The sequence below is a fragment of the Dipodomys ordii genome, unplaced genomic scaffold, assembly GCF_000151885.1.
Source record: "Dipodomys ordii isolate 6190 unplaced genomic scaffold, Dord_2.0 Scaffold30, whole genome shotgun sequence".
Taxonomy (NCBI): domain Eukaryota; kingdom Metazoa; phylum Chordata; class Mammalia; order Rodentia; family Heteromyidae; genus Dipodomys; species Dipodomys ordii.
The window spans coordinates 10,897,569-10,923,923 of record NW_012267246.1 but is presented as its reverse complement, the minus strand read 5'-3'; the positions used below and the strand labels follow the sequence as shown (position 1 = coordinate 10,923,923).

The window sequence follows — 26,355 nt, the reverse complement described above, 5'->3', positions numbered from 1 at the left end:
ATAGGGGAGCTCTATGTGGAGTCTTTTGAGGAACCTCCATACTACTTTCCAAAGTGGTTGAACAAGTTTACACTCCCACCAACAACACAGTAGGGTTCCCTTCTGTCCACATCCCCTCCAGCATCTGTTGTATATTAGAGTTCTTGCTTATAGCCATTTTAACTGGGTGAGGTGGTATCTCAATGTTGTTTTGATTTGCATTTCTTTTATGGCTAGGGAGGTTGAGCATTTCTTCATGTATCTATTGGCCATCCTTCTTTCCTCTTCAGAGATTCTCTGTCCGTCTTTAACCCACTTATTTTCTAGGCTATTTTTTCTTTGAGGATTTGTTGTTGGGGGATTTAATTTTCTGAGTTCCAGGTATACTTTAGATATGAGACCCTTGTCTGTTGTATGGCTAGTGAAGATCTTCTCCCAATCCTTGGGCTTTCTATTATCTTGCTAGCTATGTACTTTGCCATGCAGAAGCTCTGCAATTTCATGCAATCCTATTTCTCCAACCTTTCTTTGATTTGTTATATTTCTGGCTCAACCACATTTTATACAAAATAAAAATAAAGTACAATCTCAAAGTGAATTATAGACCTAAATACAAAGTATGAAACTAATACTTTTGAGCCAGGCACCAGTGGCTCACACCTATAATTCTAGCTACTCAGGGGGCTGAGATCTGAGGATTAAGGTTCTAGGTCAGCCCCAGTTCCCCATCCTTGAGACTCCCATCTTCAATGAGCTAGCAAAAAGCCAGAACTAGAGGGGTGACTCAAGTGATAGAGTGCCAGCCTTGAGCAAAAAGCCAAGTGAAGGTTTAAGACTTTGAGTTCAATCTCCAACACCAGCAACAAAAAATTAAAATTAAAATCTTTTACTTTGTAGAAATTTCTGTTAAAAGACTAACTACAGAGAAAATATTTGCCAACCCTATTTTTATTTTTTTTTGGGAGGTCCGGTTGTGGGGCCTGAACTCTGGGCCTTGGCACTGTCCCTCAGCTCTTCAGTTCAAGGCTAGCGCACTACCACTTGAGCCACAGCACCACTTCCGGCTTTTTTGTTTTCTGTTTATGTGGTGCTGAGAAATCGAACCCAGAGCCTCATGCATGCAAGGACTGAGCCACCTTCCCAGCCCCCAACCCTATTTTTAAAACAGTACTAGTATCTTAAAAATATAAAGAACTGTCAAAAAAAGTAAACAGCAGCAAAAACAATTCAATAGAAAAAAAAACAGTATTTCCCTTCTGGGAAAATAGTATCACAATCTCTGAAAAAACTAAATACACAACTATCATATGAGCCAGAAACTATTCTTGGAAAAAGGTATGGTTTCATTCAAAAATTGTTTATTTTATAGAACTGTGCAGAGTAGCTTTATTCATAATAGCAAAGCACTACAATCTAGATATCCATCAAAGACAAATGGATAAACTGTAGTACATCTATACCATGGAATACCTCTCAGCAATTAAAAAAAAATTACTGACATAAAACCCTGCATGCACTTTGAGAAAATTCTGCCAAGTGAAAATAATCTCAAATGTTATACATTATGATGGTTCATTTTCTGTGTCAACTTGCCTGGGCCTTAAGTGCCCAGATTGTTGGTCAAACATTATACTAGATGCCTCCATTAGGATGTTTTTAATGAGATTAACTTAATTTAAATAGGTTTCATTGTCCATGAGCTTCTTTTGCAAGCACTCTACCACTTGAATCACAGTGCCACTTCTGGCTTTTTGTGTTTATGTGGTACTGAGGAATCAAACCCAGGGCTTCATGCATGCAAGGCAAGCACTCTACCACTAAGCTACATCCCCAGCCCAGGAAATACTATTTTTCCACCAAAAATGTGTGAATGATTTCTCCTCATTCTGATCAACATTTCATATTGTAATTATTTTTGTTTTAGCCATTCTGAATGCTATGCGGTGTTATCTCATTACATTTCTTTAATGTCCTGTGACACTGAATATAAATTTTATTAGTTGTCATATGCATATCCTCTTTGGTGAAATGTCTGTTCATGCCTTTTGTTAACTTTTTATGTGTGTGCTCCTCCTGGGGCTTGAACTTGGAACCTGAGTGAGGCTCTTTTGCTCAAGGCTTACACTCTTGACACTTGAGCCACAGCTCCACTTCCTGCTTTTTGGTGGTTATCAGAGCCAAGATTCTCAGGAACTTTCCTGCCTCAGCTCACTTAGACCCAAAATAGGGATCTCAGCCTCCTGAGTAGCTAGGATTACAAGTGTGAGCCACAGGCACCCAGCGATATAATTAACTTTAAAATCAATTCTGACCTCCATATCAAGAAAGCAGTCTGAGGCAGGAAGGGTTCTGTGAGGCCAGGTAGGAGTCTGGGCAGATACTCACAGGAAGATACTGGTTTGGACCAGGGAGGGGCATCTGTGGAGTAGATGAGAGGAATATGGGCAGAATTTGCCCTTTTACTTTCTCAGGACAAATTTGGTTCAGAAATTTGAAAATACACTGGCATGCTTCAAGGACTCAGATCTTCAGATATTCTGCTGTACTCCTGGCTTGGCCAAGTTTAGACTCATTCAGGTTAATCCCCAAGAGAAGCCTTTGCCCTTACCTGCATTAGACTCCATTCAAGTTTGTGGTTTGACTTATATACCTTCTGAAACTAAAGATTTCAGGGGTCTTAACTTGCAGAAGTGAGAGAAATGCAAAGATGTGGGCAAAATAAAAAACAAATGAAATGCAGGTTTCATCTGTCCCTTCACTGCCCCCATTTCATCATGCCTCTCCTAATGCTGCTGCACACTTTGCAGGCTGCAAGCTGGGTACACATGAGTCTACTGGGAAGCATCATCAATTATGCTATCTTCTTGGCTCCCTCAAAGATTGGATGGACAACCTAGAAAGGAACAAACTGAAGGTATGTAAGCAGATTTATCTGAGAACAAGATCACATCCAGCAAAGGCAACTTGATATACAATAAATCAACAATAACAGCAATAATAACCACCAGCACTTGTTGATCACTTATGCTATGCCAAACAGTCCATATATTATCTCACTTAATTTCACCAGCAAGATAATGTTAAAAAAAAAAACTAAAAGGTCAGTGAGAACTTGCTTTAAGGTCACTCCCAGTAAAAATATTGAGATTCAACCCCCCAGTTCTTAACATCCTAAATCTCATTCAGTAACCAGTCAAGTCTTTGGCTGAACTACCCAACTCTGAATCAGCACAAACACCACAGTATACTGGTTGACTGTAGATCTGAGTGCCTTGTGTCTCCCCTGCCCATCTTTTGTCATCCATACAACACAGTGAACAGCCCAGCCCATCTCACCATCTACAATAGATCCCACAGATTTTTATTTTCACCTGTCCACAGTTCCTGCCACACTTACAAGGATCTGTTCCCATTTTCTTTCTTGGTGCAACAAAGGCAACTGAAGCCACAGGTCATCAAGGCAAAGGACAGATTGATTAATTCCCATCAATGTTCAGCTCCTGTTAAGATTAGACTTCACTCTAGAGAGCCCGTTCCATGCCTTGCTCCTCCTCCTACAATGTATAACTAGCAGAGCTGGGCACACAGAGAGTGGCTGGCCAGCTACTCATTCTACTCTCAATACTGACCTGGAATTTAGAAGACGATTACCAACCTACACAATGGCAGAAGATAAGGTAAAGCTCCATTTGGATCATTTTGCAACTGGCTGTGAGGAAATGAGTAGGAAAATATAAGTCAGTGAGTCATCTCCAAAGCTTTGGAGATGTCGGGTATAGCTACCTCAGATCAAAGTAACTTCTCTATTTGGCCAACTTAAAGTTCATCTGGCAGCTGAGTAAAACCTGTTTTTATTAGTAATTGGGGTTTTAAGGACATCTGTTGTTTTCTGACTAGTCTGAATAACTTTTTTCCAAATAATTCTGTATAATCATATTATTGAAGGAATATACCCTACGCCAATAAAGAGCAAATTAACCTGCCTCTAATCATGAAATCCTCAATAATATCAATGTACAAAAGACAAAAAAGATGGGAAGAGTAACGTAGGTAGAAGAGATACAAGCAACAGGAGATCTTATATCATGGAGGGAAGAAGAAAACAGCTATAAGAGGCATGATGACATTCTGAATGTACGCTGTATCTTAGTTAATATTAGCATAAACATTATATAACTGGATGTCACAAAAGTTATTGTAATCCTGTAGGAAGAAGTCTTTGTTCTTAGCAAATACATGGTGAAGTAGTTAGGACATAATGTACAGCTTTAAAAAAAGTTTATTGTTATTATAAAGGTGATGTACAGAGGGGTTACTGTTAAATAAGTCAGGTAAAGAGTACATTTCTCTTTTTTGGATAATGTCACCTGCTTCTCTCACTGTCTCCCAGTTTTTTCCTCCCATCCCCACCCAATCTGAAGCTTTTTTAAAAATGGTTTTGCCAAAATGACATATGTATACACAGTGAGAATTAAATGTGGTTGGCGCACATTAGCCACTGCTGAATAAAAGTGAAGAATATAGTGTTACTCTCATCACGATTTCATTTTTTCTGTAGATATAATACTTTTAAAAATAAAATATTAGCCAATGTTGGTGGCTCATGCATGTAATCTAGCTACAATCTGAGAATTGTGGTTCAAAGCCAGCCTGGGCAGGAAAGTCTGTGAGACTCTTATCTCCAATAAATTCCCACAAAAAAAATCTGGAAGTGGACTGTGGCTCAAGTGGTAGAGCATTAGCTTTTCACAAAAGCATTTCAGGAACTATACACAGTCTCTAAGGTTAAGCTCTAAGACCACAAAAAAAACTCATAAAATACTTTCCCTTTTAAGTCTCTCCCAACCAAAATCACCCACCCTGTATACAAGAATACAAGTTGAAACATCTCTGCCTCTGTGAGAGTAAAATCAACTCTGCAGTGTATTCTTCATTTTCTAAGTGACAGGGTCAAAGAGCGAGCTCTGAGGTCAGCAAGGAGTAGATGTTGATTCTAATGTGGGACTATTTTCCTGCTGTCAGATTTGAGTTAAGTTATTCAATGAATAATGATAAAAGAACATTTTGGAATGTAATAGGGGCTATTCAGGATCTATCATAGTAATCCCTAAATGTGGTAATCTCTTAGGGTTTTAACATGATTAAATAAAATATTACAGCAGCTTAGATGAAAAATATTTGAACATTAATGATTATGTATTCATATGTACTCAAATAATGTATAAATGATAATGATGTGTTCATATGATTATTTACATAATTAAATACCTAGCAGATCATGGTTTTGTGGATACTATATCCCAGAATAAAGCTAAAGTTAGAACTTTAATGGATAATACACAAATGTTCATTTATTAAATTAAATATTAGGCTTTAGAAATTATATTCTACAATGCTCCCTGAGAACTAAGGAATTGCCTAATAATGAACCCAAAAAGAGCAATATTTTCCAATTTATGAATCCATCTAAAACTTAAAGTGAATCAGATAACTATAACACCATGTGTCAGGAGAACTGGGATGTCACTCCCAGCATGTCTCAGACTCAGACAGGGCACTTGGCCTGTGGAGCCTCAGTTTCTACAACTCAAAAATGATGGAATAGAAGATGCCATTGCTTACTATACTCCCTTTCAGCCTTAGAATTCTATGGCTTAAGAAGTCCCTGGCCTTTTTAAAGTTGGGTTCAAGATGACAGTTGGCCTGGCTTTTGGAATAATGAATTAGAGGAAAGCACCTACGTTTCTTTTTCCTACCTACCGAATCAACAATTACTAAAAAGTCTGTCCTTCTATTTAGCAATGAGATTTTAATAACATCAGCTCAGAGACCCATATTTAGTTATCTGTCACAGACTATCTGTGTGGTTTAAGGCACATCCCTTCCTTTGTTGGTTTGTTTTCTTGGCTCTACTACTTTTTAAACTCCAGACTTCACACTTGCTAAGCAGGTGCCTTGTCCTGTTCCTTCTGCTTCTTCAGGTAGGGTCTCACTCTTCTTGCCTGGGCCAGCCTGACCTACTTCTACTTTACACCTCCTGTATAGCTGGATAACAGGTACACATCACCTCCTTGTTTGCTCAGAGATGGGGTTTTGTCTGGCCTGGCCTTAAATCCCCATCCTCCTGTTTTCTGCCTCCTAAGTAGCTAGGGTTACAAGCATGCGCCACTCCCTTAGTACTCTTTGAGCCTGGCTTCTTGGTTGCAAAATGTGGATAGTTTCATGTATTTTGTGATACTGTTGCAAATATTACTGGTGATGCATGAAAGTTGACAGATGGTTGTTGGCAAGAGCAATTAGTGAGACAATGATAAAGCCAGTGAAGATACATAAGTTGTATAATATATATTATTACATTCTTACAATCCTTTTCATACATATTGTGGTATTTCTGTATCAGGGCAAATTTCCCGTCTTTGTGTTACTGATGCTCCCAATGACAAAAATGACTACTTCTATCTTAGCAATTGCTTTCCTTCAGTGGCCATTCTAGTTCTTAAATTTTGATTTTGAATATTTTAAAAAAATCTGTATGTAAGCAGGGCACTAGTGGCTCAAGCCTGTAGTCCTCGCTATTCAAGAGGCTAAAATGTGAGAATTGCCATTTGAAAGCCAACCCTGGCAAACCAATCCAGGAGATTCTACTCTCCCATTAACCAGCAAAAGGCCAGAGCTGGAGGCACAGTTCAAGTGGTAGAAGTACCAGTCTCCAGAAGGTTAGGGGAAAGTGAAGTGACAGTTCAAAGCCCCAAGCTCAAGCTCCAGTACCAGCAGCAAAATAAATAAATAAATAAATGTAAGGAAAAGGGTGTTTAAGTTCATCCTGGTTCATCCTGTAGAAAAAGTTCTCTCAACCTTTTTAGTTTTAACTCTGTAAGGAAAATGATGAGTGTTTTCATATTTTTGTATGAATGACACCTCCAAGGAGGATTGGGAATGAATATCAAGGGAAAGAACAAGCCTGTGGAACCTATAAATAATCCCAAGTTACAGCTTGCTGGATACTGAGTCACTGATGTTTCCCAGCTCTGCGTTTCACCCCACAGATCACTGGAACCCTGGTTTTCACTGTCTTCACGGCTGTGCTGAGTTCCTTCCAATTTGGATATGACATTGGTGTGATCAATGCACCTCAAGAGGCAAGTAAAACATGCATGAGTCCTTTATGGGGAGAGTTTTGCCAGTTCCTCCTGTGTGGAGAATATTGTGCATTCCTTACTCATGGAGATAAAGGCTGTCCACGTGAAGGACATGGAGTAATCCTGCCCTGCCAAGTGCAATGTACAGGCTGAAAACCTGGCCTTGACTCCTCAGTTAACAACACACACACACACTGAAAGTAATAAGTAACTTCAACTCTGACTTCATCTCTGTTATTGGCTGAGCTCACAGAAAACCCTCACTAGAATTCTGTGTTCAGGAATTTTGAGGGGGGTTGTTATTGGTGATTTAAAAAAAAAAGCTCACTGTAGATTCAGTCAGAGCTTTCAGCTATGTACACATGGAAAATTCTAAGGAAGAAAGAGGATGATAGTAGGAAGTGGTTTATTCAATGTACATTTATCGAACGCCTACTTATTATTTGCATCAGGCACTTCAGCATATGTTTTCCCCAACTGGATCCTCCCAACAACTTTAGTATGCTCATTCCTAGGCCATATTCTAAACTTTAGGAAACCTAACACTAAAAAGATTACAGTTCAGATTACAGTTCTTCCCTTCATTCCTTGTCTCCCATAGGTGAATAATGATACAATATCACAAAACTTTAATGTCAAGCCAGATGCTGTGGCTCGCATCTGTAATCTTAGCTACTCAGGAGGCTAAGATCTGAAGATCATAGAAGCCAGCCCAGGCAGGAAAGTCTGTGAGACTTATCTCCAATTAACCACCAAAAAGGCAGAAGTAGAGCTATGGCTCAAGTGGGCCTTGAGCAAAAAAGCTCAGGGACAGCACCCAGGGCCGTGAGTTTAAGCCCCAGGACTAGTATCCAAAAACATCTTTAATGTTAAAGTTAACTTAATGACAGTTAAGATGTCTGACAAAGTTTGGGTTTTCTCAAGGTAACTATTAGCATGGTAATTTTTAAAATATGTATCAGATTTCTACCATTTTCTCATTTATTTTGTATTTCGTTATGCCAATTTCTAGTGCACACTGAGGAAAGGGATCTCAGTCTTTCCAGTTCCCAGAGCCTGTTAGAGGGAAACCAGAGCTTCATTCCCCTCCCCTACAACTCAGACTTGTGAGTTGTAATTTGAGGCAGGATTGGGGTCCCATTCCTCTTCCTATCACCTATGTTGAGTAAAGAATGTGCTTAGGAGATAAAATTCTGAGAACTGCTCCTCAAGTCAAAAGATGTGCTTTCTTTAGGCGCACATAGGTGTGACAGACCTCACTATGGCTAAGATACAGGGTATTAGGAGATTGAGATCTCTCTTCTTGTGGATAACAGCAATTGCCCATGTGGCAGACTCCTAAAAATTGAGCACATTATTGGTAGGTAGGCCTCCACCTACCTTGTGCAAGACCTTTTCATATCCTTACTAGTTTTATAATGGAAAGATTAAGTCTCCCTTCCTTCAGTCTATATCCCTGAGCCACGATGAAATGGGAGCCCTCAACTGGCTTCCAGGTTCCTACAGCAGCCCCTTCTTTGGGTTTAAAGACCCATTTATGCATCATTGAATAAGAATGAACATTCTGACATCCAAAAATTTTTAAGCTGGATTTTAATGCATTTCAATATTTTATGGTTATGAAAATTACAGATGCTTCTTGCAGAAAACATAAGACAAATGACCCATCATGGAGCAAACAGCTAAGAACTTTTTGTATATTTCCTTCCAGCACTATTTCTATGAATATGTCCATATAGGGTGGTCATCTACTGTGACAAATGCCTCACTCAGATCTATTTTGTAAGAGGATGTCAATTTTTACTCCATTGGCTTTAAACCAAGACTTGGCCCATAACTGTTAACAGTGAGAAGCTACAACCCAGGTCCTTGTCAGAAATGGCTCTCTCACTCAGCTCACTGCATCTGAACAGTGATCAGATCACCTCTGAGATGAAAGGCATGGGAGGAAGATGGTCTGATGGATGTGTTTCTACTTGATTATACTTTGTTACGCTATTTGCCTCTGCTATAGTGCACTGTAAAACATGACCCTATGAAATTTAGTTCTGAACACTGTTATATACTCAAATCAATGAGAACTCATAGAAGTCATCATAAGTTGTTTTATCTACGGGATTAATCACAAGCTTGATTCTTTTCTTCTCTTTGGGTTAGTGGAAATTCATGGCTAACTTTATAGCTCATGTCTACAAACATGTAACACAGAATGTTTGCATTTTTTGTATGCTACTTAGTTTTTACCTCATCTTAGCTTTGCCAATCTTTTTAAATTTAGGTCAACATAAAACCAGCTGTGTAGAGAAAGACTGGTAATAAAAATGTATCTTTTTCACCTGAAAAAATACTTTCAATTTAAGACTTGAAATGTACAAAAAGTGGTCCAGATATCAGGTTACTAAAGGTAACCTAATACTAGTTTTGACTTTACAGCTTCCTCCTTTAGGTGGGACAAATGCCACCACTCTACAAGCTAATGACTCCCAGGTACATACCCAGTAGTAGAGAATGGATTTTAGAGCTCTGGTCATCAAGGTACTCTATGACTCCTTTTCCCTTCTGTTCCTGTCTCGTTGCTTTTGGTAGGATTAGTAACCTCTGCTTTATAACACACATAATTTTGCAACACACACAACTGGAACAGCCCTATTTAAAAATCTAGCAACTATTTCAAAAGAAAGTTGAATATAAATTATTTGAAATAATGGGCTTTATTTTTTATTTTCTTTTATCAGATAATAATATCCCATTATAAACATGTTTTGAGTGTTCCACTGGATGACCGAAAGGCTACTAACACCTATGCTGTCAACAGGACAGATTCTCTAACTTCAGTCACACCCCCAATGGACTCAACACCAACCTACTTGGCTGAGGAAGAGGCTAGACAATCTGTGGGCCTAATCACCATGCTCTGGTCCCTGTCTGTGTCTAGCTTTGCAGTTGGTGGAATGGTTGCATCCTTCTTTGGTGGATGGCTGGGGGACAAACTTGGAAGGTAGGCAAGTTTTATTAATTAGTAAGCATAAACACAGAAACTTAAGTGTTCTGGTATTAGAATTCATTTAGAAAGATATCATCTTTCCTTTTATGGAATGGTTTTAGAGTTGTTTTTATCATTCATAACCCCACAAGGCAGGCCAACATTAAATCAAATTACTGGAAAAATACTGTTTCAATAACTCAGCTAATTGTGGAGACATTTACTGAAAAGGTGAATTTGGTGTATATTTTTATATTAGACTTCACTTTTAAAATTATGAAACATTTTTTAAAAAACCACTGCAGAAACCATCAACTCAGGAATTCAGCAGAAGGGACAGATTACAATTTCTAATCTGGAAACCCACTGTTTACTTCAATAAATCACAATTTCTCAGACATCCAGGTGTGTGTGTGTGTGTGTGTGTGTGTGTGTGTGTGTGTGTGCGTGTGTGTGTGTGTGTGTGTGTGTGTCTATACGTGCGCACTGGGCACTGGTTCTGAGCTTTTTTGTGAAAGGCTAGCCTCTACCATTTGAACCACAGTTCCACTTCCTGCTTTTTAGAGGTTAATTGCAGATAGGAGTCCCACAGACTTATTCTGCCCTCGCTTGCCTCAAACCATGATCCTCAGATCTCAGCCTCCTGAGTGGCTAGGATTATTGGAGTGAGCCACTGGCACCCGGCCTAGTTTTCATTTTTAAATTAGAAATTGGCATTTGGATCAAGACATAAAATCTTATCAAAATTACCAACTCCCAGTAATCCTGTGAACTTGGTGTAGGGTTTCTAGTGGCTACTAAAGCCACTACTATCGCAAATCCCCAGCCAGTGATAAAGCAAGCTGAAGCATTTCACAATTCCATTTATGTGTTTCTATTACATGTTTGCTTTGGGTTTAAAAACATCAATGGAACTCCTTTACCCTCAAGTTGTACTTGGTCACATGACATAGTTGTTAAACTTCCTACCCAATATGGGAAAGAAATAAAATGAGGAAAACCAAATGATTACATCCTTAGATCTGTGAACCTAAGTTTTTGTAATAATTTCTTTTTATTATCATGATAAAAAGATACATGATGAATATGGAAAATTTAGGAAATGTAAAAACTTTTAAAGGACTAATAACTCCTTTATTAACTCTGGACTATAATCTACAATCTGTTTACCACTCCTACAATAAGTTGTAGTTTTTACATCTCTAGTTAGTAAAATTCTGATTTCTTCCTTTCATACCAGAATTTATAGAATAAGACTCTATATAGAGTAAGACTCTATATAGAGTCTTATTCTATATATATAGACTATATAGAGTCTTATTCTATAAAGTCATATTATTATCTAAAATCTTATCTAAAGGCTATCATGGTAAAAGGAAATCAACTGGTCAGTTTCTTACTTTTTTTTTAACCAACTCCTTGGTTCTGGTTAAACCTTAAATCAGAATTTACATGAATCAGAACTAACAAACTGACTTTCATCATTAAAAATGTAAAAATCATTTCAACTTGCACCAAATTAAACAGTAAATGGAGAATTTTCTAGATTCTTTGTAAAGTAAGCCAAACTCAGCAAAATTAATTTTTTAATTGTAAAGATGCTGTACAGAGGTGATACAGTTACATAAGTAAGTTAATGAGTACATTTCTTATTGAGAATTATTACTCCCTCCTTTGTTGTTCTCCCATTATTTAAAGTGAAAAATAAATTCTTCCTTTAGCAGCTACTTGCCCTTCCTTAGGTTTTGTCCTTTATTTAGAGAGAAGTTTCTGACAGGTCTAATGGCTTACGCTGAAATGCTCAGTTAGTGTCCTTGAAATTAAGACACAATGGTTTATTCTCTGAAGTTTTATGATTTAACATCAGTCCTACACCCAAGACATCATCATTATTACAAAGGATATTATAAAGGAAACTGAGCCCTCTTCTAGCTCTCAACAAAAACTTTTTGAAAAACAGTAAGAAAACATCATTTCAACTATTTTTCTAGGAAGAAACATAATATTCGTTACTGCCAGGAGTTACAAATTTACTATTTCTCCACTAGTTAAAAGTATATTCCTTCTATTATTGATAAAATGAAAAAACAACTTTACTAGCAATTGTATCAGTAGAGATTTGTGGCTACCATTTTACTCTGAAGAAGGTATTTGATTATTTTGGTGATACTGGGGTTTGATTTCAAGGCCGTGGATTCAGTTCACATGTGCTCTACCACTTGAATCATACATCTAGCCCTTTTTCTTTCAATATTTTTCTGACAGGATTTGGCATTTTTCAGGGCAAGACTGGTAAATTATTTTATTTATGCTTCCCACATACTTGAGATGACAAGCATTACCACACTTAGTTTTTTTAATAGTTGAGCTAAGGTTTCTGTCAACTTTTTACCCAGTTTGACCTCAAACTTCAATTCTCCTGATCTCAGCTTCTTAAGTAGTTAGATTACAGGCATGAACCACCACACCCAGCTTGAAGAAGGTTTTGCAAAATTTTATTATTTACAAAGTAATGTTTGTTGCCACTGTCAGCTTTGTAATATATATTGTATTGCTGGTTAACACCAGCAATAGATTCTGGAAATATGCCAACATTAGTGTTGAAATGAAAGTAATTGTGATAAACTTTAAAAGTATATGTGAGGCAAGTGCTGATGGTTCACACCTATAATCCTAGCTGTTCAGGAGGTTGAGATCTGAGGATTGAGGTTCAAAGCCAGCACAGGCAATTAACCACCAGAAAACCAGAAATGGTTATGTGACTCAAGTAGTAGAGTGCTACCCTTGAGCAAAAAGAGATGAGGGACAGCATCCAGATCCTGGATTCAAGCCCCACAACCAACTTCACTCCTCCCCATCCCCCCCAAAAAATATATGTGGGAAAAAACAAAAAGGAAAAATATTTTAAATAAAAAAACTAAATGTAAACTTCTTCCAAAATTTTATACAAATGGAAATTTGACTTTGAAAGTTCTCCTGTCTATATCAACTAAAAACCTTTACTACTAAAAGAAAAACAAGTAATAGGTTACAACAACAGAATTGATCTTTAAATTAATTTGTAGAAAAAAATATGAAAAAGCACCCAAAGCATTATCTTAAATCTTTGTTAAGTGCATCATGTCTACCAGAAGATGATAGTCAGGTATATGAAGCTCAACTTCTCTTATCATCAATGTTGCTTATCATTAATACTTTAGGCCATGGATGAACCAAAATAATAATCTTGGTTCAAGATTACTGAACTAGTTTTCATAGCAAAATTGAAACAATTGGTCATAGGTAAAAATTTCACCATTCCACCAGGTGCTGGTGGCTCACACCTATAATCCTAGCTATGCAGGAGGCTGAGATCTGAGGATCACAGTTCAAAGCCAGACCAGGCAAGAAAATCCATGAGACTCTTATCTCCAATAAACCACCAGAAAACCGAAGCTGTGGCTCAAGTGGTAGAGCACTAGCCTTGAGCTGAAGAGCTCAGGGATAGCATCCAGGCCCAGAGTTCAAGCCCCACGACCAACAAAAAAAAATAAAATAAAATAAAAAAATTCAACATTCCCTGAAATCAAATGACTTTTATCAAGTTTCGATGCAAAATGTATCCTTCTTGCTTTTTAAAATTTCAGAATCAAAGCCATGTTGGTAGCAAACAGTCTCTCATTAGCTGGAGCTCTCTTGATGGGGTTTTCCAAACTGGGACCATCTCATATCCTTATAATTGCAGGAAGAAGTATATCAGGACTCTACTGTGGTAAGTGACAAATGCACATGCATACATGCACATGCACACGTATGCACACACACTAACACATCTTTGTCTCACAGTTTGTCTACAAGCAAGTGTGCTAACATGCAGACATATCTGAGTCTATGGTGGCATCACAGAAAGAAATGAAATAGCAAAATATTATGTTCCTGAGTTGGGCTGAAATCAGTTACAGGGGATTTAATAGTATGTACGTTCTAGCCCACCACAATGACATCATTTCTAGTTGTCTGATTTCAGACAAATCACTTACCTATGACTCTTAATGTGTTCACATTTATATGAAGAAGATAAAAGTACTACTCTGAGAGTAATTGTGTGAATACATGTAAAACATTAGGGACAGAATATTAAAAACTCAATATTAAGTGTTAGCTGCTGTTATTATTAGTTTATGGTGCAGTAAACAATGGAAGACTGCCAACCCTGTCCTGTGGCCTAGCTGACTGCGTCTGTCTTTGCTGCTCATTTCTGACAAGACCTGTAACCAGGGCCTATCTCTAGACCATAGTCCCTAACTGCTTGATTTCAGATATGGTTGTATGAAGCATTACAATGGTGGTATCCTGTAATGGACAAAGAAAAGAAATCAGGCACAACTAACTAGTAAAGTTTGAAACACAGGAAAAAGTCCAGCTCCATGAACTTTATGTCTGAAGAGTTAGAACTGATATTCCATGGAAAGAGTTGCAAATTTTCTGAAGCAACCCTATTGGCACAGGTCTGAACAAAGATAGGAACATTCAATCTCTACAACAAATGGACAAATATTTAACTTCTCAATGCAAATGTATCTTTGATTCTGAGGTTATATGATAACACATTAACCCATTTTCACAAAGTAAAGTTGATCTTCAAAGCAGTAATACCAATGTAGTGGGGAAGGAATGATGAGGGCCTAAATTTGCATAGAAAAGATTTCTAAGATTTTTATCTGAAGAAAATACCACAATTCTATCCATCTTTATGATCAATTGCAACAAGAGCCTAAAATATTCATGGTTAATAACTTAGGGATGAGGGATGTAGCTCAAGGTCAGAGAACCTCCTCAGCATGTTCAAGGCCCTGAAATCAATCCCAAAAATTTCATATGACCTTATTTTGAGTATTTCAATTACTAAAATTATAAGAAACATAAATGACTTTATGTTCTTGTGATTTCACATCTGAAAGTTTACCTTATTATACTGTTCCTGAGGTACAGTAGTAGGTCTTACAGAAAGATAGTACAATCCCAATAGGGCCAAATAAATGTTTTTCTCCATTATTTAAACCCAGCTAGAATCTTATGTCAGCTATAAAATTCTGCCTAAGTAGAGATACTAAGAACATTGTAAAATATTAGTATTTTTAAAATAATTGCCCAAAGCATCTTTTACATAAAGACCATAAACTTCCACTTGACAGGATTTATAAGAAGTTTCTTCTGGAGACAGCCTATTTTTAAATTCTTTTTTTGTTTTGTTATTATAAAGATGATGTACAGAGCAGTTTAACATAAGTCAGGTAAAGAGTACTTTTTTTTAACAATGTCACCTTTCCCTGGCACTCTCCCAGTTTTTTCCTTCCCATCCCTACACACAAGTTGTACCACTGCTACATGTGTTCATCCTCAATTTCTGTAACCCCCTTTACCATCTCAAAGACAGATAAACAAGACACAAAGAAAAAACAGCAAAAGAGAAAAAAACTCCATTTCCTAGAGTTCATTTTGATAAATATTATTTTATATGATCAGATGCACAGAGATATTGTACCTTTGTGTTCTTCCTCTAAGAGTATCTTCCTTTGGTCTCACTGTGTATGAATTGCCTGAGTCCTGTATAATTTTTCATTTTCCAGTGTATTTTAGATCAAACTTCTGCTTATGAGAGAAAATATGGTTGTTTGGCTCTCTGAGCTTTGCTTACCTCATTTAACATAGTTTGTCATAGGTCCATTTTCCTGCAAAGGACATAATATTATTCTTTCTAATTCCAATTTGTATAGGTACCACATTTTTTTGGATCCACTCATCTATTATAGGGCATGTGGGCTGGGGTTTTTTAATTCTTAAGAAAATACTCAACACTGCAATCAGCAAATGGCTGGTTATATCACCATTTCCAACATGACTGACTACATTTAAGACAGCTGCAGAAAGAATAATGTCTAAGATTTATATATTCTGTTAAGGACAAAAAGTCTTCCTTCAAATATTTACTGAAACTGAATATACTAATGGAATAAAGAATAGGGCATGAAGAAGTGGGTCACCCTAATTAAAGAAGAGTTCTTGAGGTCCTCTATTTCTTCTACATCTCTTCATCCCCATCACCACCCCAGTGGTGACCATGTGGCACCTGCACATTATGGAGATTCAGTTTGGCCTGTAGTCCTCATATTCATGCTCTCGTGCACATTATGGGTAAGCCATTTCTTACCTTTACCAAGAGGCTGCTGAAGTTCTAATTCCCTACAATTCAATGAGTCCAGATTAAGAATATTATGAATGTTCTTCAATCTCAAGACAACCTAAGGCATTGTGAGGTAAACTTAATAGCAATATGAATTAGTTTTCAACTTAAGACAACACTATGGAAATTGCCAAAAATCCATGACTAAGTGTTTAAGGTGTATCAACAACAGTGCCTATGGTTGGAGACAAGAGCTCTTCCTTCCAAAAGCATCAGAGATTTTCAGACAGGATACTGGTTGTACTTAAACCAACTTATTGTTACTGAGATACTACTGGCTGCACTTTAACAATTCTCTGCTCATATTTGGTACAGGGCTGATTTCAGGACTGGTTCCCATGTATATTGGTGAAATTGCTCCAACGACACTCAGAGGTGCTCTTGGCACTCTCCATCAACTGGCCCTTGTCACTGGCATTCTCATTAGTCAGGTAAAAACTCCTCATCCCCATACCCATCTTCTATTTAATCTATTCTCTCCCTCCCTGACTGTCCATTCTCACTGTAAACCAGCACAAATTAAAACAAACAAACAATTCCAACATTGCTAGTAGAAATACTGTAGAAACACAGGCTTTTAAGCTGCAATTAAATTATTGCCACTCATCACTTGTCTTCTTGGAGTTGTTGTTGGAACTGAAACTTCCAACACTATTTCAGAATTAAATTATTCTACTTGATATCAAGGACTATAAAACACTTGTGACTACATGTGTTTCCTTTATTTTGTGCATTTTACCTAGAAATCTGCCATTCAAATGATTATCATGGGAGCTATTATTTATCTGGCTCTATTCTTCTTAGTCCTACCTTGTGGCCCTAGGAGGAGGCATTGGAACCCCATACTTTATGATTATCTCAATGGTGGTCTGTAAGCCACTGCAACAGGTATCAATCATAAAGCTGCTCTGATCAAGAATTCTTCTATTTATATAGCCCCATCTATTTATGTTATGGGAAATCTAAGAAATAATTTTAAAAAGCCTAAGTTTTGCATGATTTCTAGCTGCTTGGAGACATATAACCATATGTTGTTTCAAACATCAAATGTGTTTTTAAGTTATACTGAGGGGTATGGGTGAAGTGATAAGAGCATCTGTCTAGCAAGCACAAGGCCATGAGTTCAAATTCCAATACTTAAAAAAACAAAGGACTGAAAGTTGGAATATTTTCCATTCTAATTGTCCAACTGGAGTTAATGGAAACAAACCTAGATCAATTCTTTGTCAAACTAATTGTCCATGATTAAGGTGAGATGTTGTTAGGGATTACTATTAAAAAACTAATCATCTTTTTCAGTAAAGTGTAGTAGAAAGATCCAGTGTCGTTAGCTAATATTTCTCCTTATTCTTTCAGATTATTGGCCTTGAGTTTATCCTGGGCAATCATGATCTGTGGCACATCCTGCTTGGCCTGTCTGCTGTACCAGCACTCCTCCAGTCTCTGCTCCTATTCTTCTGTCCAGAAAGCCCCAGATACCTTTACATCACATTGGAAGAGGAAGTCAAAGCAAAGAAAAGTAAGTTTGGAGCTGGGTGCTGGTGGCTCACACCTATAATCCTAGCTACTCAGGAGGCTTACATCTGGGAAAGAAAATCCACGAAACTCTTATCTCCAATTAACCAGCAGAAAACCGGTAGTAGCACTGTAGCTTTGAGTGTAGAGCACTAGCCTTGAGTGAAAGAGCTAAGCAACAGCACCTAGGCCCTGAGTTAAAACCCCACAAAAAATAAAAATAAAAATTTAAATAAAAAAGAAAAGTTTGGAGGAGGTTTTCATTCTTCCTGTTATTTTGGAATTAGCAGCTAATGCAAAATAATGTATATGAATGATTGCTCCTGAAGTTAGTAACAATGCCTTCTAAATGAAGTCAATGATCACATACAAGATGATGTGCAAAGTCATTTTGACATGACTGATTCATGCCATTTTACACTCGTAAGCATTCACTCAAGCCCAAGCCAGATACCCACACATCAGGTATTGGATTTAATCAGAGGCTCCCAAAAGACCCTTCAATGCATTATGATCAGTTTTCTATGTCATATGATAAAGACAACTGTTCTGTACTTTTTTTCCATCAAAGAGCAATATTTAACAAAGAATTTCCAATGCCTATGCTATTAAGTCATAGAAAGGGACATAGAAGTAAATTTATTTTTGTGTGATTTATTTCAATATGATCATTGGGGGAACAGGCTTAAAGAGACTCAGAGGAAGTGATGATGTCACCAAAGACCTCAATGAAATGAAAAAAGAAAAAGAAGAAGCATCAAGTGAGCAGAAAGTGTCCGTAATTCAGCTCTTCACCAATCCCAGCTACCGACAACCTATCATAGTGGCACTCATGCTGCACATGGCCCAGCAGTTCTCTGGGATCAATGGTGTAAGTCTAAGAATGTCTTCTAACTATAAGGAAGAAAAGCAAATTAAGATATAGACATATAAGCCAGGCATTGGTGGCTTACATCTGTAATCCTAGCTACTTAGGAGGCTAAGATCTGAGATCGCAGTTTGAAGCTAGCTTGGGCAAGAAAGTCTGTGAGACTCTATCTCCAATTAATCACAGAAAAAGCCAGAAGTGGAGCTGTGGCCCAAGTGGTACAGCGCTAGTCTTGAGCAAAAAGAGAGCTCAGGGACAGCACCCAGGCCCAGAGTTCAAGCCCCAGGAATGGCACACACACACACACACACACACACACACACACACACACACAGTCTGTAGTACATTATTTCTATTAAGGTAAAGGAAAAAAATCTGTACTAAATTCAAAGATACAACAGAGAATAATTCCACAAAAAATACCGAATTACCGAGTTGAGTATGAAATTTAGGATTTCTAATAGTATAGAGTCTGATTAATGCAAAGTTTATATCCTCTCTGTTCTGCCTTTATATAAAATGGCACAAAACTTAATCTCTCTGAACTTTATGCTCCAGCTTCACCTCAGTATCTGACATAAAGAGGCACTGAGGAAATGCTGACCCTGAGGCTATTGAGCAGTATAGCATACTAAGCAATGCTCTGCCAGCAGTGGTTGGCACAGTCTGCACAGATTGCAGGAAAAAGTGCCGACAAGAAGGATGTGTTAGGTGGAAAAGAGATGAAGAAGAATGACAGAATAATTGACAAAGCTATTAGAAACATATTGCCAGGTGCTAATGGCTCATGCCTGTAATCCTAACTACTTGGAAGGCTAAAATAGGAAAGGTCATGGTTTAAGGATAAAAATGACCAAAAAGAAAAAAGTCTGTGAGATCCCACTAGACCACACAGTAGTGCATGCTTGTCATCCCAGCTTTGTGGAAAAGGTACATAGATATCATGGTCCAGGAATGTGCCCAGACAGGAAGCAAAATCTCAAAAAAAAAAAAAGGTGTAAAAAAAAAGTGTAAAAAAAGGGAGGGCTCTGGAGAAATGGCTCAATAGTACAGCATCTACCAAGCAAAAGGTGGGGCCTTAAGTACCATCAAAAAGAAATTTGAAAGACAGATATAAAAACAGTTGTTACTTAACAAAACTAGTATGTTATGAACCCAATTTCTCTATCCCTACTGAGATTAAAGGCAAATTTTGAGGTTGGGAAGGGGAAACAAAGGAGGAGGCAACAATGCTTGATAAGAAATGTACTCATTACCTTGCCCATGTAATTGTAACCCCTCTGTACGGTATTTTCACTATAAAAATAAATAAATAAAATGACCCTTGATAGGAACTGAAAATTTTTAAAAAGGTAAATTTTGAACTAAATGCAACAGCAACCAGAAATCTTACAATTACCAATGAGAACACAAAATTGTTTTTATATGAATAATCATTTGGAGTATCTATCAAAGCATACACAATTGTCCATCAATTCTATTCTCAGGTACAAGCACATGCCTATTTCACCAAAAGGATTGTTAGAAAGTTTATAACAGCACTGTTCATAATCACCCTAAATGACAGTTACCTAAATCCTCATCAGGAATAGAATGGATACCTAAATTGTGGTATACTGATAGACCAAAATTTTGTATAGAAATGATAATGAGCAGTCTGCAAACACAAAGAGCAATAAGAAAGCTTGGTATCCATTTACTGCTACTATATCAGTTTATATCTGTTTATAGCTACTCAGAAGGCTGAGATATGAGGACTGTGGTCCAAAACCAGCTCCAGCAAGAGAGTCCATGAAACTCCTATCTCCAATTAACCACCAAAAAGCCAAAGTAGAGTTCTGGTTCAAGTAATAGAGTGCTAGCTTTGAACAAAAAAATCTCAGAGACAGCACCAAAGCACTGAGTTCAAGCCCAGGACTGACACAAAAACAAAACAAAAGGATGATTCTCAAAATACTGAACAAAGAAGCAAGATTGAAAAATAGGATATTCTATGTGGTTTCATTTACTTGAAGTGAAGTATGAGATTTGGCAAAATTTATCTATGATGTCAGACACTGAGACTTTTATGCAATCAGAAGGTAAACACTTACTGGATGACTGGGTTCTGCTCTGGAAGGAGACAGTGAAAAATACCTTTAGAAAACTCTAAACAATCAACCAAAAATAAACAGCTTAGGTTATTTCTTGTTTAAAAGGCATCAGGTTTGAGACGTCTTGATTAAAGCTAATCTCTTTTATTTTTAAGATCTTTTACTACTCAACCAGCATTTTTCAGACTGCTGGAATCAGCCAACCTGTTTATGCAACCATTGGAGTTGGTGCTATCAACATGGTTTTCACTGCTGTCTCTGTGAGTTAATACCTTAGATAAACACTGCTTCTTCCTTATGATCTGTGATTTAAAAGTAACTAATGTCTTGTCCACGTGCACTGGGTATGCAGAACTACATGCTTCCTGACAAGAGTCCTCTCTGTGATAAACCAGCCATTGCCCTGGCATAACTAAGGTGAATCACTGGCTGCCCCTGCGGCTGCGATGCTAGGGAGTCACTGATGGGTAAATTAACAGCCAACGGAGAGACAAGGGGACTTGTTTTTTGTTTAAGTCCCTGGATTCTTTCTCTACTGCCTTGTACTTAAATTCCTTAAGATTAGTTGACAGCTGGTCAGTTCTACCAAGATTGAGTACTGTTTCTGAATTCCTTTTCTTCCACACACTTTCACAAGTGTGTAGCATCTGTTAATCAGAGTATGTGTAATATGAGAGACTGGGGTAGAGGTAGGATAAAATGAAAAATGCTATTATTATTGCAATGAGAGGTTATATGCTCTTTTTAAAGCCAAATACCTTATATAAGGAATGATCCAATATCTCAATAGTATTTAACATAATCTAAAAAAGAGAACTACAAAGACAAAACTAACATAGTAATATAATTGATTATAAAATGAGAATAACTGTGTTTACTTTTAGTTTTGAATACAAAATATTTAAAACATTTTGGTCATAATACTATACTCAATTGATTTTAGCACTTGTTTTCCCTTCTCTACACATGGACTTTTAACTCTTACCTTGAGGTGGTCAATAAATTACAGCCTGGCCATGTTAAACAGTACTGGACCTTGGAAGGAGGAGGAAGAACAAACACCAACAGAACATGAGTGTTTTACAGGCATGACTTCAGAGATTAAACCTGTTCAATCCAAAAGACTGCTCTAAGTCAGTGAAGGCATGTTACTGGAATATGGTCCCAGTGACTATTTTTCCTTTTATGTTTCCTTGATTTTTTAATATATCCAGTTTCAACACACTTTTATGACTAGAGATTATTATTAATATGTTGCTTATAATAAATTTGCTATGTAAAGAATCAAGTTGTCAAGACTGGGGAAATCAAATTCTGAGAAAAATCTACAGATGAAGCATCTGTACAATTTCATTTCTTTACCCTGCAGCAACCTCAGTAGAGTGGAAGAAGTTGTTTTTCTTTTAACATAGTCTTAATTATTTTAAAAAGTATATTTTTCTCTGATGACTGACATAATAAAATCAGTTCTCATTACCTCACTAATCCTCCAAGAATATAGATTTAAATTTTCAATTAATTTGTTCATTAAAAGTGATTCATGCCAGGCACTGGTGGCTCTCGCCTGTAATCCTAGCTACTCAGGAGGCTGAGATCTGAGGATTGCAGTTCAAAGCCAGCCTGGGCAGGAAAGTCCGTGAAACTCTTATCTCCAATAAACCACCAGAAAACTGGAAGTGGCGCTGTGGCTCAAATGGTAGAGTGCTAGCCTTGAGCTGAAGAGCGAAGGAACAGCTCCCAGGCCCAGAGTTCAAGCCCCACAACTGACAAAAAAAGAAAAGAAAAAGAAACTAAGTTTTAAAGTCCAAAACACAGACACAGTGGCTCCAGCCTACAATTCTCCCTACTTAGGATATAAAGATCAGGGAGTATAAGTTTGATAGACTCCATCGCTGGGTGTCATAGCCTAGCTATTGTCCCAGCTATAGGGGAAGCTCAAAGGTTGGGTGCAGCAGTATGAATCTGTTATCCTCAGCAATATGGGGAAGCACAAGTAGGAGGTGCATAGTCCAAGGCAGCCTCAGCATTAAGCAAGAACCTACCTAGAAAACAGCAAAGTGACAGAGTGCCTGCCTTGCAAGTATAAGGCCCTTAACTCAATCCCCAGTACTGCCAAGTTGAAAAGCACACACACAAAAAAAGAAGCAGGTGTTTGTCATCAAGTTCCTCTCCCACAAATTAACCATGTTACTAAATTCTGTGCATCCTATGCAAAATACAAGCCTCCCCTGAGGACATATAAATGTTTCACAACTTGGAAGCAACATAAAAATCTGGTTTTGTTTTCTGAATGAGTGCTTTGGAAAAGAGAGCAGTGGCTACCATTCTCCAGCTGGATCTGTGTGATACATGTAGTCTAAGGCAAAGATGAAGGTGTAGTAGAGTAGCCACCCTAGCCACTGACCATGCCTTATCCCTTGCATCATGTGTATCTGAGTTTATATAATGGTTGAGAGACCAACTCATTGTCAACACATGCATAGAGTTTTTGTCCAATTAATAATTTCTCTGGAACAGAAGAAACAGATATAGTAGGAATCTTCATTCTGAAGAAATGTTTCTATTTTCTTGGTATGCTTGATATGGTCTCATCAAGCCAGCTTTAAAGTTATAATTAAAAGTCAAAATACATAGCTACTGTTAGAAATTTGAGAAAAGTTTTGGGTTTTTTCCTACTTCTGTCTCAATAATTAAATGTGGGCTTTGTTGGCTGTCCTTTCTATGTGATTTGAAACTGAAGTGAAAAGCACTCACTGTCAAGGAAAAGAAATATATCTCAGGCCTTTTCTGAACAGAAGTCACCATACTAAGTGTATTAGATGGCTGCTGAATTACTGGCTAATTTACTTAGAAAGGTGAGGAATTATGATGTGTATGTGTGAGTCTAGCCTGGGCAGTGTCCACAGATCAGACAGGCAAGAATCTATTCAATAAATGTTGGTTTGAGTTAATAGTAAATCTTAACCATTAATGTGCAGGTTCAAAGACTCAAAGGAATCGATGACAGGATAAAAATGTCTTGTAGGGGCTGGGAAGGTGGCTCAGTGGTAGAGCGCTTGCCTTGCATGCATGAGGCCCTGGGTTCGATTCCTCAGCACCACATAAGCAAAAAGAAAAAACCTGGAAGTGGCGCTGTGACTCAAGTGGTAGAGCACTAGCCTTGAGCTGAAGAGCTGAGGGATAGAGCCCAGGCCCAGAGTTCAGGCCCAACGACCGGACCAAAAAAAAAAAAAAAGTCCTCTAAGCCTTTGCTTTGAAACCTTCTTTTTCAGCAGGCAAAATTCATTACCACATCTGGTACATTTAAGCACACCAGAAAAATAAAGACCTGACTATCTTAGTACAGAATCACATTTTGTATGTTACCAAATGAATGGTCCTAATTTGACTTAAGCAGTGAGAAGTTGGATAAGAATGTCCACATTGGAATACTTACACTATTTCAGATGTCTTTAGTGCACAACCCAAATCATAAAAACTTAAGATAGGGCTGGGAAGGTGGCTCAGTGGTAGAGTGCATGCCTTGCATGCATGAGGCCCTGGGTTTGATTCCTGAATACACACAAACAGAAAAGGCCAGAAGTGGCACTGTGGCTCAAGTGGTAGAGCACTAGCCTTGAGCTGAAGAGCTCAGGGACAGCACCCAGGACCAGAGTTCATCCCCATGGCCAACAACAACAATAAACCTTAAGATAATCACCAGGAGAAAAACTAATGTCACTTTGTCAGAGATCTTTCTCATTTTAAATGTAGAGATGACCTATTGAAAGAGGTAAATGATGTACAGCCTCTGACCATTATACTAAATGGGATAATCCTAGAGTGATGTGAATACTACAGTTCTCTCTCTAGATTGGTCTATTCATGACCCAAAAAAGCAGACCTTTGTTAATTAGCCCTTCATCATTCTCTACTAAAGTCTGACTCCATAAAAAGGAATAAATATATAAAGCATAAAATATAAAGGCAATATTCTATGGCACATAAGACTAAGATTTTTTTAAATTTTCCTAGGTACTGCTTGTGGAACGGGCGGGGCGGCGGTCTCTCTTTCTAATCGGAATGATCGGGATGTTTTTCTGTACCATCTTCATGTCTGTGGGACTTGTGCTGCTGGTGAGTTTCACTCCTGGACTGATATTTACCATTCAATAACGTATCTGTGGTACAGGTTAAAGTGTTTTGTGTGTCAAAAATCTTTAAGCAGAATGTGGTTTACTGGTAGAGTGCTTGCCTAGCATGTAAGAAGCCCTGGGTTCAATTCCTCGATGTCACATAAATATAAAATTAATACAAGAAAAAAATCCTTAAGACTGACTGATGAAACAAAGCCAGAGGAACAACATGAACTACAAAGGATATATGAAGGAAAGGCAAATTTGTTTCTTGGTCTTACAGACTAAATAAATATCACCATCTCTCTCATATTTGCTATCAATGAAGACTGTAACCTCATGGTCAAAGGAGGGACTCTGGGATCAGCCCCAAGATGGTTCAGTGCCGTTTTAGACTCTGAGAATCTTGTAAATGCCCCCTAGGCAACTGCCTGAAGCTCTCTAAGTCCAGTGTCAACCACAACTTAACAACCACCATGGCACAAGCAAAGGATACCGAATTTTTTTTTGGGGGGTGGGGGGAGTTGAACAGGAACAGAGTGACTAAGGATCAAAAGAAGTCTTAATCCAGAGGATTACTCAAAAGATTTCACATGCTTCAGATCGGAATGACTTGAACTTAATAGAACACAACATGTCAGGAAAAGAGTCATCCTTGAACTTCGTAGAAGCTACTTAGCTAAAGAAACAGCAGTGAATGATTCCAGACCCACTTTTGCTCTTGGTTTGTTTGCTTTTTCTTCAGGACAAGTTCTCTTGGATGAGCTACGTGAGCATGACCGCCATCTTCCTCTTTGTCAGTTTTTTTGAAATTGGACCAGGCCCAATCCCCTGGTTCATGGTGGCTGAGTTTTTCAGTCAAGGACCACGCCCCACAGCCTTAGCACTAGCTGCATTCAGCAACTGGGCCTGTAATTTCGTTGTAGCTCTGTGTTTCCAGTACATTGCGGTAAGAGCCTGACACTGTGCAAATTTACTGAACAGAAAGCAAGTCAAATAGCTGCTAATTGAAACTCTGTTTGTTCTCTATCCAGGACTTCTGTGGATCTTACGTGTTTTTTCTCTTTGCTGGAGTGGTGTTGGTCTTTACATTGTTTACATTTTTTAAGGTTCCGGAAACCAAGGGAAAGTCTTTTGAGGAAATTGCTGCAGAATTCAGAAAGAAGAGTGGCTCAGCCCAGAGACCAAAGAAGGCCACTGTAGAAATGGAGTTCCTTCGAGCTGGAGAGGCAGTGTAAAATTACCTGCTTTTTTTATATGAACAAATGAGGATGGAAACAATGTATTTTTTTAAGAATTCCTTGAGGATTTCATATCTTATATCTTAAAGTATTGCTTTATTTTTCTGGAAGAGTTTTATGGGTTTTGATGAGAAATGTCACCAAATATTACTTAAGAAAGCATTTTTTTACTTAGGAAATCTGTGTGTGTGTTTGTGTG

General features: G+C 37.8%; 1 protein-coding gene across 2 annotated transcripts; it reads left to right on the top strand.

Moving 5' to 3' along the window:
* Positions 1-3,583: 3,583 nt before the first annotated feature.
* Slc2a2 (solute carrier family 2 (facilitated glucose transporter), member 2) lies at positions 3,584-26,326 on the top strand. 2 transcript variants are annotated; one of them, XM_013016164.1, is made up of 11 exons: positions 3,584-3,656; positions 7,026-7,118; positions 9,854-10,116; positions 13,728-13,852; positions 16,640-16,755; positions 17,681-17,843; positions 18,523-18,710; positions 20,956-21,060; positions 24,815-24,916; positions 25,661-25,864; positions 25,950-26,326. In XM_013016164.1, the coding sequence occupies exons 1-11, from the start codon at positions 3,642-3,644 to the stop codon at positions 26,151-26,153; spliced, it is 1,578 nt and encodes a 525-aa protein (XP_012871618.1). In that variant the 5' UTR covers positions 3,584-3,641; the 3' UTR covers positions 26,154-26,326. The 2 variants fall into 2 exon arrangements, with proteins under 2 accessions (XP_012871618.1, XP_012871619.1); XM_013016165.1 differs by having other exon boundaries at positions 3,585-3,656; positions 7,006-7,118.
* The last annotated feature ends 29 nt before the right edge of the window (positions 26,327-26,355 follow it).

Excerpts from the sequence above, each read along its gene's own strand:
- Slc2a2 (XM_013016164.1), top strand. Across the intron at positions 16,756-17,680 it reads CTGGCATTCTCATTAGTCAG|ATTATTGGCCTTGAGTTTAT; the intron begins GTAAAAACTCCT and ends TTATTCTTTCAG. Across the intron at positions 17,844-18,522 it reads GGAAGTCAAAGCAAAGAAAA|GCTTAAAGAGACTCAGAGGA; the intron begins GTAAGTTTGGAG and ends TTGGGGGAACAG.